Below are 13,763 nucleotides of genomic sequence, written 5' to 3'. Positions count from 1 at the left end.
TTTCTTATTTCTCTAATTTGTTTATTTGTGGATCTATCTAAATATTTGTGTGGAAAAGTAGGTCATCCAGAAAGCATTTATTAAGTGCTATGGGTAGAATCAAAGGGGAAAAGATAGTCTTTGACCTTAAAGAGCCTACATTCTATTGAAGAAAATAAAATGTAAAGAATTATGTTTTTAAAAGAGATATATATATGTGTATATATATATATATATATATTGCTATATAATACTATATATTATATTTATATGTACATATAACTGTACATGTTTATGTATACATAAATATTATATCTTATACATTTTGCCTTATGTATATATAAATAGATGTCTTGCTATATGTGGTGAAGGGTCAGACAGGAAAGATTTTTTTCTAGAAGATGATTTTTAACCTGAGTCTTTTAAAAGAAACTAAGATAGCCAGGAAGAAGTAATAAGAAAGGAAACTGTTTCTAAATATGAGTTCCAAAAACTAGTAATAAAAGGCCTTTTCATTTTTTGAGACCATAGAATGGTTATCTTGGTTTAATCTAAAAATAGTTATATAATGATTAAGTATATATTATACATACATAAGTATGTTCAAATATTTTAACTATGTAAATACAGTGAAGAAATGATGAACTAGCTATACCAGAATTTTAAAAACTTTAATTATATTATGCTAGTAAATACTGTGAAAGTTTTAATGCAATTCTACTTCATACACCCAGATCACTCAGACTTGGATATTTTCAGAGCTATTTTAGAAATCTTTCCTGGTAAGGGCACAAAACCCAAGAGTTTTCAGAAAAGGTACCATGATGGAAGTTTCCTAAAAAGTGAAAAAAATTAGGAGGCTATTGTAATAGTCCAAGTGAGAAATGAAGAGGACTGATATTGGGCTGGTAGTTGGCTATGCAAGTGGAGAAATCGAATAATAATAATAGCTAAGATTTATACAGGAATGACTATATTCTAAGCCCTTTACAATTAATGTCTCATTAGATCCTCCTAATAACTCTGGGAAGCAGGTGGTATTATTATGTAATTTTATAGATAAAAAAACTGAGGCAAACAGAAATTACTTGCTTTACCCAGGGTCATACAGCTGGTGGTCTCGGAAATAAATGTCTGAAATGGAATTTGAACTTTGCTCTTTTTTACTGCAGGCCTAGTACTCTAGCCGTTGTGCCCCCTTGCTTCAGGAAAGAATATGAGATGTAGAGAAAGAATGAGTAGAATTTGGTAATTGACTGGTTATGAGATTGAAAAGCAAAGATTTTAGAATGACTCAGAATTTGTTCTGGTTGACTTTAAGGGGTGGTTTTTGGAGGGAAAATAAATTCTGTTTTGGACAAAATATTTTTGAAATATTCACGTCTAGCAGGTGAATGCTGATATAAGGTCAGAGCTCAGATTTATTTTAAAACATTCACTTTAAAGTCATCTTCTGTAGAAGTATTCCAGGATTAGGGTACTATGTATGTCATAGGGCATTTCCTAGCACTCAGTTATCAAAGGGGTTCACCAGTCACATTTGAATTTGAGTCCTCCTGACTTCAGGGCTGGTTCTCTATCCACTGCGCCACCTAGCTGCCCCAAAGTCACCAGTGACTTAAAAACCTGGCATTTGAAAGGGAAAAAAAACAAAACAAAACACTCTCATCAGGTTCTGTAAAACATTCAAATTTTAGCTTGTTTAAGTTGACTTAGTACTTAAGTGAAATGATGTTTATACACTTAAACATGCATAAAACCTAAAATTTATAACATTTTTTTTCTAAAAGCATTTATAATACTTTTTTTTTTTTTTTTTTAGGTACTTTAGACTTGGCTTATTGTGGCACTCTTTACAAAGACTTAAAGAAAGGCCTTGAAGGACTTGTACTTGAAAGCTATCTTCATCTAATCTATCTAACAACTCCATATGATATGGTTTCTCAGTGTCGGCCAGATTGGATGATATATCTCAGACAAGTAAGAATGATTTAAAAAGGAATTCCATTATTTAAGCTACTTCGAAAATAAAAAAATTGATTCTTCATAAAGTATATAAAGGTTCCTGTTTAAAGTATTGAATGTCATTTTAAACTCATCTTCTCTATGCTAAAGAAATATCTTCAATGTATTTTATTTGCATATAAAGAAAATAATTAACCCAATCTCAGGGAGTGAAACAAGGCTTGGAAATATGACCCAGGGCAAGATGGCACTTCACCCAGCTAGGAGAATAAGGCTCTTCCCAGACTAGATGTAATCCTTTCTTGTGTAGGCACCTGAAGATACTACTATTCCTAGAAGTCTTGGGAGGGGAAGAGAGCTATGTTATTGTATTTGACTTGAACCTGTATCTTTGAGCTGTGTCTGAGTTAGAAATCTATATAATGAAATGTATATCCTTTACACTATCAAGAAAAACCTTTATTTTCTTGGAACTGAATTATCTCAGCTTACCCATGATGACCTCACTAATGACATAAACAATATCTGTAATCAGTTCAGGTCATTATTTATTAAGCACCAACTCTGTACCAGATCCTGTATTAACTACCAGAAATACAAATAAAGGAAAAATAATCATTGTCCTCAAGGAATTCAGAATCTAATGAGAGGAGGCAACATGCATGTCAACTGTGTACAGACAAATTATAGACAGGATAAACTGGAGATAATCTCAGAGGGAAGGCACTAGGAAATATCAGGAAAGATGATAAGGATTGGTCACTCAAAAAAAAAATTCAGGGAGCAAGTTGGTTCTCAGGGCAGATTTTATTGCAAACAGAAGCAGGTTTCATTTTTAAGGGGTCAGCAGCAAGCTATAAAAAGGCTTTCATATTTATACAAATTTCTGGCTAGTTATTTATGTGGGTAGTTAACCACAAAGAACACAAAAAACGGGATGTGGTTGCCCACCCAATCAAGGGCAGGGGGCTTGGATCATGCTACATGTTTCCAGGATCTCAGTAAATAAGGTCAATCACATTTGCCCCAGTCCCAAAAAACTGGTCAAATTTTCCATTATTGCTGAGCAAATTTTCCTTAGGGCAGTATGCAAGACAAAGACTTTAAGCCCTTTTTATCAAAGATTTCATGCAGAAGATATGATTTGGGCTGAAACTTGAAGGAAGGAACTTCAAAGGCAGAAATAAAGGAGAGAATTCTAGAAATGGGGTCAATGCCCTCCCTTCCTAGCCCCTGGTGAAAATGCACAATTTAGAGAGGAAGAGTTGGGTAAGGAACTACAAGGAGGTCAGCCTTGCTGGAGGCTAGACTGTGAAGGACTTTAAAAGCCCAAACTGAGGATCTTATACTTGATCCTGAAGAGTTTTAAGAAGATCATTTTGATGGCTTAATGGAGGAGGGCCTGAAATGGGAGGAAATTTGAGGCAGGTAGACTGAACAGTGGGCTGTTAAAGTAGTGCAGGTTTTAGGCAAGTGGGGCTTGTGGCATCAGGTCTCTCTGCCAGAGGAGGAGTGAAGTCATGTTCTTTGGCCTTGGTTTTCAAAGAGCACCACTGATATCCTGGATGATGTCTTGACTTCCTCGTGCTTTGGATCTCCCTGAGACAGAGCTGGGCAGAGTCATCAGCCTCTCTGTCTCTTCCAGAGTTACCAAAGGCCCCTGGCAGGACAAAAGTCGGGATGACCCAGCTTGGAATGCCTGCCTCAGCCGCCTTCATGGCCACTGCCCGGGGAGGCATTCACATGTTTGGGACAGACATCTCCCTAACTTTATGTTAATAGGGAAATAGGGAAGAGGGGAATGCTTTGGCAATATGATGACTTTAGCTTTGGACATGTTAAGATTTCAATAGAAAAAAACCCAGTTGAAGATGCAAGATTAGTAATGTTATTTTATCGTTAATAGTCCCAAAAGATACACACCTGTCAGATTGGCTAGAATGACAGGAAAAGATAATGTGGAATGTTGGAGGGGATGTGGGAAAACTGAGATAACTGATACATTGTTGGTGGAATTGTGAATACATCCAACCATTCTGGAGAGCGATTTGGAACTATGCTCAAAAAGTTATCTAATTGTGCATACCCTTTGATCCAGCAGTGTTACTACTGGGCATATTTTTAAAAAGAACAAAAAAAAAAAAAAATAGAGTCCCAAAAGAGTTTCGTACTAAGACTACATAATAGTCTTAAATAATACTTGCAATTCTTTAACATGGTAGATGTAATAAGAGAGAGAATAATAAAGAATTTATTTTGAAAAAAAACTTCACTGTGATTTTTTTTTCCATTTATTCCCCTTCTTAAAATATAGTTTGACCGCCTCAATTCAGCAGAACAAAAGGTTGCAGCAATTGTTGGAGTAAGTGAAAGCTTTATTACAAAGAAAGCCTCAGGTCAAGCTATTAAAAAGGTAAGCTGATTTTTTTGAAATTCTGAATTTGACAAAATAAAGTGAACATATACTGTAGAATGAAAGGAAAGACTTATATGTAAAGTTGTGAATTTCTTATATGGAGCTTGCTGTTCTTTTGAAGTGTTTAACAACATTAACATATCTTTCAGAGTTGTCCTATTAATGTTTTCTGATCATCCTTCTGCTCTTTTCTCATTGGGGATGAAGTGGTGCTATCATGAGGCCCCTCACTGGGAAAAAGAAAAGAAATGCAAACCTCTTTAAGAAAACAAATCCCTGTGTTGGCCTTTTACTGAAAAAAAAAAAAAAAAAAATCTTATTCTGCATTTTAAGGTAATGCAGGACTTTATCTTCAGGACTCTAGAATCACAGACACTTATTACATTCCCCATTTGGTGGATACTCCCTTAGCAGTGTTTCTACTAGGATTATATCCCAGAGAGATCTTAAAAGATCCTCTTAAAAAGGGAAAGGGACCCACATGTACAAAAATGTTTGTGGCAGTCCTTTTTGTAGTGACTAAAAACTGGAAACTGAGTGGATGCCTATCAGTTGGAGAATGGCTAAATAAATTATGGTATATGAATGTTATGGAATATTATTGTTCTATAAGAAATGATCAGGAGCGTGATTTTAAAAAGGCCTGGTGAAATTTACACGAACTGCTACTAAGTGAAGTGAGCAGAACCTGAATATCATTGTACATGGAAACATCAATATTATACAACGATCAATTCTGATGAACGTGACTCTTTTCAACAATGAAATGATTGATGCCAGCTCCAATGATCTTGTGATGAAGAAAGCCATTTACATGGATTGTGGGAACTGAATGTGGATCACAACATAACATTCTTGCTCTTTTTGTTGTTGTTTGCTTGCATTTTGTTTTCTTACTCATTTACTTTCTTTTTCAATCTGATTTCTCTTGTGCAGCAAGAAAATTGTACAAATATGTTTATACATATTGGATTTAACATATTTAACATATATTGAATTGCTTGCCATTTAGGGGAGGGGATGAGGGGAAAGAGGGGAAATCTGAAATATGAGGCAATGCAAGGGTCAATGTTGTCAAATTATCTGTGCATATATTTTGAAAATAAAATGTTTGGGGCAGTTAGGGGATGTAGTGGATAGAGTACCAGCCCTGAAATCAGGAGGACCTGAGTTCTAATGTGGTCTCAGACACTTAACACTTCCTAGCTGTGTGACCCTGGGCAAGTCACTTAACCTCAGTTGCCTCATGAAGGGAAGGAAAGAGGGAAGGGAAGGGAGAAAGGAAAAGCTTAATTAAAAATAAAAAGTCTTATCAGGCTCTATGAAAAATATTACCAAATCAAAAACTTGAAAACCATATTTTATTTTAACACACACACACACACACACACACACACACACACACACACACACAAAATTTCCCTTCCAATTACGTTAAAACAATTTTTAATTTTTTTTTTTTTATTTTGAGTTTCAAATTCCATCCCTCTTTTCTTTCTTCTTCTGAGACAGGAAGCAATCAGATCTAGGTTATATATCTATATATAGGCTATACATGTGTAATCATATAAAATATTTCCATATTAGACTCGAATAAAAGAAAATAAAGTGAAAAATAGCAGTTTTTCAGTCTGTATTCAAGTAACAGTTCTTTCTCTCAATGCAGATACTATGCTTCATTATTAGTCCTTTAGATTTGTCTTAGATCATTGTGTTGCTGAGTTCTTCGTTGCACAGTAATGTTGCTACTGTCTGTAACATTCTGTTTATTTAACTTTGCATCAGTTCATGTAAGTCTTTTGAGATTTTTTAAAATCGTCCTGCTCGTCATAACTTGTAGCATATTCTGTTACAATCATATTCCGCAGCCTGTTTAGCCATTCCCCAATTGATGGGCATCCCTTTAATTTCCAATTCTTAGCTACCACAAAAAGAGATACTATAAATATTTCTGTATAAATTGGTTATTTTCCCTTTGTGTGTCTTTGAGACTTCTCAGTGGTGTCAGTGGATTAAAGAGTAGGCACAGTTTGATAGCCCTTTGGGGATATCTAAATTGCTCTGCAGAATGCTTGGATCAGTTCATAGTTCCACCAGCAATTCATTAGAGAATCAGTTTTCTCACATCTCCTCCAACATCTGTCATTTTCCCCTTTTTTTTGTCATATTAACCAATCTAACAGGTGTGAGATGTCACTTCAGAATTGTAAAAATAGAAGAAGAAAAAAGATTGTCACAAAAAGCTGCTTAGATCTATTAGAAACAGATGACAAAGTGGAAGGATAAAAAAAGGAATAAAAATCTACTGATCATCACCAAGTTTGGTCAACTGAAAAGATGGGGAATATGTGATATTATAATCTTTTATAATTCATCTTAAACAACTTATTTCCCTTTACAACCTTGAATGTAACTATATATATATCTAATTCAAGTAATACGTTCTTACTAATTCAATAAATGGCATACTGTCTTTTTAAATGTCTTTCCAGGATGTGGACAAAAACATTGTCAACAGGCTCTACCTCTCCTTTGTTCTTTTTACATTGCTCAAAGAGACAAATGTCTGGAAAGTATCAGAAAAATTTAATATGTCTCGAGGATATGTACAAAATCTTTTAAATGGAGCTGCCTCATTCTGCTCTTGTGTACTACATTTCTGTGAGGTGATTATTACTATTATATTCTGGCCCTGTGACTTTATTGGATATAGAACTTCCAGTGGGGACATCCCTCTACCAATGCATATTGAAAACTGTTGTTTACCTTACAGGATTAGAGAATTGTCTGGAGTGCTAAGAATTTTCTAGGATCACACAATTAATAGATGTTAAAGTTGGGACTTGACTCCAGGTCTAGCTTTGTTATGCCCTACTGCTTCTAGAGATAATTACATGTTTAATAAATAATGTGTAATACTATCTTGTTTTACACGATTGGAGAAGAGAAAAAAGGAAGCAGCACAGAAATAGGAAACCTTATTTAAAATATTATTTGAATAGTCTAGACAGGTGATAATGAAAGCTTTTCTAAGGTATTGGCATTCAGAATAAATGAGAGCAAAAAGGGGAGATCAACATTGCTTAGATGAAAATATGACAATAAATGATTGGATAAAGGAAGTTGAGAAAGTTGAAATAAAAAAAAATTCAAATAATTAGAGATTTTAGTTCAAGATTATAATGCCATAGGCAGGGATACTAAAATATCAAGGATATTTATTGGAAAAATAATAAGCTTGATTTACAGCTTAGGAATATAGATTTAGAGATAGAAGAGACCTTATATATCATCCAGACCAGCTCCTTTATTGTATAGATGAAAAACCTGAAACTGAGAGGAGACTTGAGACTTATAAAATGAGGGTTTTTTTCGAGGTTCCTATTTGGAGATTACATTGTATGCCTTCATTGAGACACACATTACAAGGTCTCAGGAGAGAGATTGCCTCAGCAGTCCTTCCTGGAAAACTCAAGTGGATAAGGATTGCATATAAACTCCTGGGGGACATGATGGACTTCATGTGGATAGATTACAGCTTGGAATTTCAACACAGACACAGAAAGAACATGTGTCATACAGAGTATAGTGTGGTTGAATGGGTCACCCAGTGAATTCCTATGTCGCCAGCACTTGGATCTATGACTGGTGCAACAGGAGAACTGTGAGCTGGACTCAGAGCTGATCAAGAGAAGGGGATTCTCCAAGGCTGTGTGTGAGGAGCTACATGGCCAATTTTGTGTCTCCGAGCTACTTCTTTGTGGAAAAATCCATCTTTTGGGGGGAGTTGGAGGGTTGGGGGGGAAATGGAGGAGGAAAAGGGAAAGAGACAGAGATGGGGCAGAGAAAAAGAGAGAGCCTCTATCTTTAAAAAAAAAAAATTACTTATAGGGAAAGTAGGGAATAGGCACTGAACAATCCATATGTTGCAAAGGTGCCCACAGACCACCCTTAGCACTTGGGGTGGTTTCTCTGTAGAATAACATTAGTAGGTGGTGATTGACTTGCCAAGGATTATGTAGTAAATGACAGGCCAGATTTGAATTGACAGACTCTTATCTGCTGTACCATCTTGGAACCTCCAGATCATTTTATGATATTAACTTAGAGATCATAGATCTCCAAATTATCAAAATATGGAGAGCAAAGTTTTTAAAATTTCATATATGTCTATATAATTTAAGCATAACTTTTATTTTTAAAAATTTATTTATTAGTTTTTGACATTTATTTTTATAAGACTTTGATTTTCACTACTCCCTTACTCCTCCCCAAAGCAGCAATCAATCTGATATGAGTTATACGTATATAATCATATTAAACATTTCTACATTAGTTATGTTGTGAAAGAAGAATCAGAACAAAAGAGAAAAATTATAAGAAAGACAAAAACAACAAAATAGTATGCTTCCTTATGTATTCAGATTCCATAATTAAGCATTTTTATTTTAGTTTATATCTCCTTCCATTTCACCAAACCAAACTTTCCCTCAAGATCCCCAGATTCTCAGAAATATTTTGGTTTGGAGCAAACATTTGTAAACAATCCTGAGATATGCCATCATCCCCATTTTAATCATCATTCCAGAGACAACCTAAACCATACACCCTGACATTTGATATTAACCTAACATTTTCATTACTGAAAGTTTTCTTAATTTCATTTTTCTGCAGGAGCTAGAGGAGTTTTGGGTTTATAGAGCCCTCTTGACAGAACTTACCAAGAAACTGTCTTATTGTGTGAAAGCAGACCTGGTCCCTCTCATGGAAATAACTGGAGTATTAGAGGTCAGTAGCAACTTAGTTTCCCAGTCCAGGCCATCTCATGAAAGCCACAATACATAAATCAGTCTTTGGTATTTGGTCAAGTCTTATCACAAGGCAAATAACTTTGGTCTCTTCTTTATGGCTGGGAGGTGAAGCTAGGCAGAAGATTCAGGTAAAATTAATTGCTTCATACATAGCCTCACAGCAGCCAGACTAAATATTAGTCTGGGGGCAGGTATGGTGAGAAACTATATTTAGGAGAATAGGAGCAGTGATCCCTTAAATAGATAAATATTCTTTTTTCCCTTTTTAAAGTTTTGAACTGTTTCCCTCCCTCCCTCTCTTCTTTTCACTTGAGAAAGCAACCATTTGACACAAATATGTGTGTATGTACATGTACAAACACATGTAAAATGATAGTATGCAAACTTCTATTTAAAACTTCTATAAAAGATAGAATCTTCCTTCATAGATCCCTTATAGTTGTTTGAGTTATGTAGTCAATTATTCTTCAAACCATATAGTTATTACTGTGTACAACATTTTCTTGGTTCTACTCATTTCCCTTTTCATTATTTCATGCAAGTCTTTCCATATTTTTCTAAAATGAATTTGCTCATCATTTCTTACAGCACAGTAGTTTTTCATCACAATCATATACCACAATTTGTTCAGCCATTTCCCTGTTGATGGGCAGCCCCTCAAGTTCCAGTTCTTTGTCACCACCAAAATATTTTAGAATATATAGGTTCCTTTTGTGTTTCCCTGATGACCTTGAGAAATGTTTACATTTTTTAAAATTAAAAAAAAAAAAAGCCTTGTTTTGCTAACTCTGTCATCTAATTAGAAGGCACTATCTGTTTTTTAGATACCGAATTATATAGATTAGAGTTTGATCTCACAAAGTTTAGGGACTAACTTAGTTGGCTCTTTAAGAACCAAGTGACTGCATTTCTAGAAAGAATGGATTCTTTCTGGCATCTGGGGTCATATAAATAGACATCTCATCTGAGTACTTTAATGTGTTTATCATTTCAGATCTAAATCAGTTTTCATCAACTGAATACAAAGTTAATTGAAATCAAACATTTCAAATTCACTTTAAAACAAGATTCCCCAAATACTTGGAACTTGTTTTTTTTATCTTTACTGTCTTAATTTAATTCTAACTTCTTTGCTGAAAAATTGTCCTGTGCTAACATATTTGACTTTTCACTAAATTTAAATTAAGATCTTAATGATTTTATAATTTTTTTTTTGCAGTCCAGAGCAAAACAGTTATATGATGCGGGCTATAAAACTGTCCCACATTTAGCTAATGCAGACCCTGAAGTTCTGATAAGAACTATTAATCATTTATCACGACGTCAGGCCAGACAAATTGTTTCATCAGCAAAGGTGAGCAAAATTTAGTATTTTTCTCCTAAAATATAACTTACCATTGTTAGTTCATATTTTAGTCATCACTGTTTGATATTTTGTATTAATATTTATGTCTCATCAGATAGCCATGTAGTTCTTATAAAACACTTGCTGAAAAGGGAGTGAGCTACTTATTTTAAAAAAAATATTTTTTTTTCAGAGAATGACAATCTTAAAATTCGAAGACACCATAAAAGATCACTCATGTCAACTTTATGCTTAGTGTAGATGTACATGTCTTTGATACATCCTCTGTTTGAATACAGGTAGCTTACATCCTTATAGGAGAACCACTTTATTTTTGTACACCTTACCTACTTCTACCTGATACAATTCTCCAAAGTAGTATAACTCTTCTGAGTGTTAAACTGTTCAAATATTTGAATACAGCTGCTAAATGTTTTCTCTTTTATACTGCATTGCCAGTGAGAGTGAGAAACACACAGACTGTTCTTTATAAGACATAGTTTCAAGTCACTTTATTATCTTGTTTGCCCATTTCTAGAGGCATTCCATTTTGTCATTGCTCCTGTTGTTATGGTTGGAGTTCAGACATTAACCGAGTTCACCAGGGGAGAGTACAATGGGCTATTATCTACCTCATTATATTTACTTTATGACTAATTCAATCTGTGATTATAATGGAGGTAGGGGAGAATTTTTTGATTTCACAATAATGCTGTGACATTTTTGATCACTTGAGCTTCTGCCAACTAAAATTTGCAGTTTTCTATATGACAGATCTAACTTGTTACTTATATAATTGAATTTTGAGCCTAAATATAGGACTTTATATTTACTCCTACTAAACTTCATTTTATTTATTTAACCCCATTGTTGTAACTTGTCAAAAATTGTTTTTCTTATCTCACAAGTTAGTTCGCCTATCTTTTGTGTCATCTACAGTTATGGTGAAAGTGCCATCACTTTTTTTTATCCAAGTCAGTGATAAAAATGTTAAATAAGTAAAGAGCCATGTGTTGTCTCACTAGAGACTTTCTTCTAATTTAATTTTAATTATTTCAATTTATTTTAATTCAGTTTGGTCACAATTATTTTACTTTAGGTACAATTTTGGGGGAGGTGATTTTTATTTTTATTTTTTTAATTTTAATTTGGGTGTGATTTTAGTCATCACTAAAGTTATCATCTAGTTATGATCCCACTAACCTGAACTGTTTTTCATTTCATCTTATCATCAGGGAAATCACAAAGGGTATTGATGAGGGCTAGAATTGTGATTTCACTTGAGATTTTATTTCCTGAGATATTATTTTCTCTTAAACATAGTTTTCTACCCTTTCCATCTTATAGATAAATTCCTTTGAAGGAAAAGAAAGAAGTGAAGAGAAATTGAGTAATTGTACTCTTTTTTTTGTAGTTCCTTTCAACATTTCATTGTCTTCCCTAAGCCATTTATGCCTTTTGCCTTTCTAGGTCTGAAGTGCAAACACAGCTTGAAATTTGTTGTACTTATCAAATTTCACAAGTTCAGCTCATTCTTGGATTTGCTTTTTTCTCAAACCATTTCTGTAGGATTGTGACACTGTTCTTGGCATCTGGCTTTAAGTGTTTATTCTTTCAGCAGTTCAAGTTCATCTAAATTTCTTTTGATGCATTCCTCTTTTTTCTCCTAATTTGAACCATTTATAATTGATTATATAATTGATTATGAATTCATTTTGGAGCCATCTTCATGAGCCTTTTTAGAATCTTTGGCTATCAGTTCATGCCTCTTTTTCTAAAATCTTTTTAATTTTGCTTTTGGAAAGAAAAGGCCTATATTTTAAGATGAATGGTGGATTTTGATTATAGAGTCTAGATATTAATAGTTTTGCAAATCACTGTGTGATTTTTAGCAAGTAACTGCTCCTCTCCAGAGCCATTTCCTTATTGGTAAAAATTAAAGCATTGCACTGGGATGTTTAAGATCTGATTCAACTCTAAATTTATGACTCTTTTTCTGACTGTGCCAGGTTTGCTTTTCTTTTGTTGTGATCCAACCTTTGAAAGTTAGTTGAAATCTATAAAATCTCCTTAGATTAGATGTGATGGATAAAGTTATTTTTAAATAGAAAATTCTTCAACAATTTTTTTTCATCTGTTGAAATTTTATGTACTTTCAATAAAGTAAATAGTATGATTAGCTAAATGACTATAGATGAATGCTTCAACTTAATTTACTGTATCCATTTCTTTTTAATTGACATTTTCTTAATCTTGAAACTCATTTTAATGTTTGAATTACTTTTTTTACCATCTTTCAGAGAATTAGTCTTTCTAAAAGATTGTATTTAAAATGCTGACATTAATATGTCAAAAAAGATGAGCATTTTTTATTTTCCACATTTGAATTTTCTGTTATAGATGCTATTAAATGAAAAAGCAGAAGCTCTACAGGAAGAAGTGGAAGACCTACTGAGGCCGCCCTCTGATATTCCTGGGACTACAACCCCATCTTCTAAGAACCATGAACTCACCCAATAACATTTTTCCATTAGTTTTTCTTTTTTTAAATAAATGTGGTATTAAAAATTCTTTGTTCATAAATAATATATTTTTTATGCTTATTCAAATGTGGTTGTCATTTGAGTATACCTCTCATCTGTATTATTGTAATAGCCACTTAACTCACCTTCCTACCACTAGTTTCTGCTCCTTCCTGTCCATCCAGTACAATACTCCAGAATAATCTTTCTTTTCCATTTTCAATAGTAGTTTATGTAAAGATAGTTTTCAAAATTCATCTTTGTAAGACTTTGTGTTCCAAATTTTTATTCTTCCTTCCTTAACCTTCCTCCTCCCCAAAACAGCAAGCAATCTCATATGAGTTAAATATGTACACTTCTTTAAAATATATTTCTATATTTGTCATGTTGTGGAAGAAAAATCAGACCAAAAGGGAAAAAACCATGAGAAAGAAAAAAACAAACAAAGCCAAAAAAATTTTTAAAGGTACAAATATTATGCTTCCAGTGTACATCTCCATAGTTCTTTCTCTAGATGCAGATGGCATTTTCTATCCCAAGTTTATTGGAATAGAAATGCTCCGCCACTGCATTATTGAGAAGAGTCAAGTCCGTCACAGTTGATTATCACATAATTTTGTTACTGTATTCAGTGTTCTCTTGGTTCTTTTCACTTTACTTAGTATCAGTACTTACAGTCTCTCCAGGCTTTTCTGAAATCAACTTGCATCATCATTTCTTATAGA

At 33.8% G+C, this 13,763-nt stretch overlaps 1 protein-coding gene across 2 annotated transcripts in view; it reads left to right on the top strand.

Annotated features, from left to right (window-relative positions):
* Positions 1–13,084, top strand: part of HELQ (helicase, POLQ like) — a 46,644-nt gene extending 33,560 nt beyond the window's left edge. For both annotated transcript variants that reach the window (XM_074273932.1, XM_074273933.1), the window contains 6 exons: positions 1,802–1,959; positions 4,259–4,357; positions 6,853–7,026; positions 9,035–9,148; positions 10,391–10,525; positions 12,917–13,084. In XM_074273932.1, coding sequence (XP_074130033.1) covers positions 1,802–1,959; positions 4,259–4,357; positions 6,853–7,026; positions 9,035–9,148; positions 10,391–10,525; positions 12,917–13,036 — 800 coding nt within the window. In that variant the 3' untranslated portion in view covers positions 13,037–13,084. The remainder of the gene's footprint in view (positions 1–1,801; positions 1,960–4,258; positions 4,358–6,852; positions 7,027–9,034; positions 9,149–10,390; positions 10,526–12,916) is intronic.
* The last annotated feature ends 679 nt before the right edge of the window (positions 13,085–13,763 follow it).

The sequence above is a fragment of the Sminthopsis crassicaudata genome, chromosome 6 (genome assembly GCF_048593235.1).
Source record: "Sminthopsis crassicaudata isolate SCR6 chromosome 6, ASM4859323v1, whole genome shotgun sequence".
Classification (NCBI taxonomy): Eukaryota; Metazoa; Chordata; class Mammalia; order Dasyuromorphia; family Dasyuridae; genus Sminthopsis; species Sminthopsis crassicaudata.
This window is presented reverse-complemented; position numbering and strand designations above follow the sequence as displayed.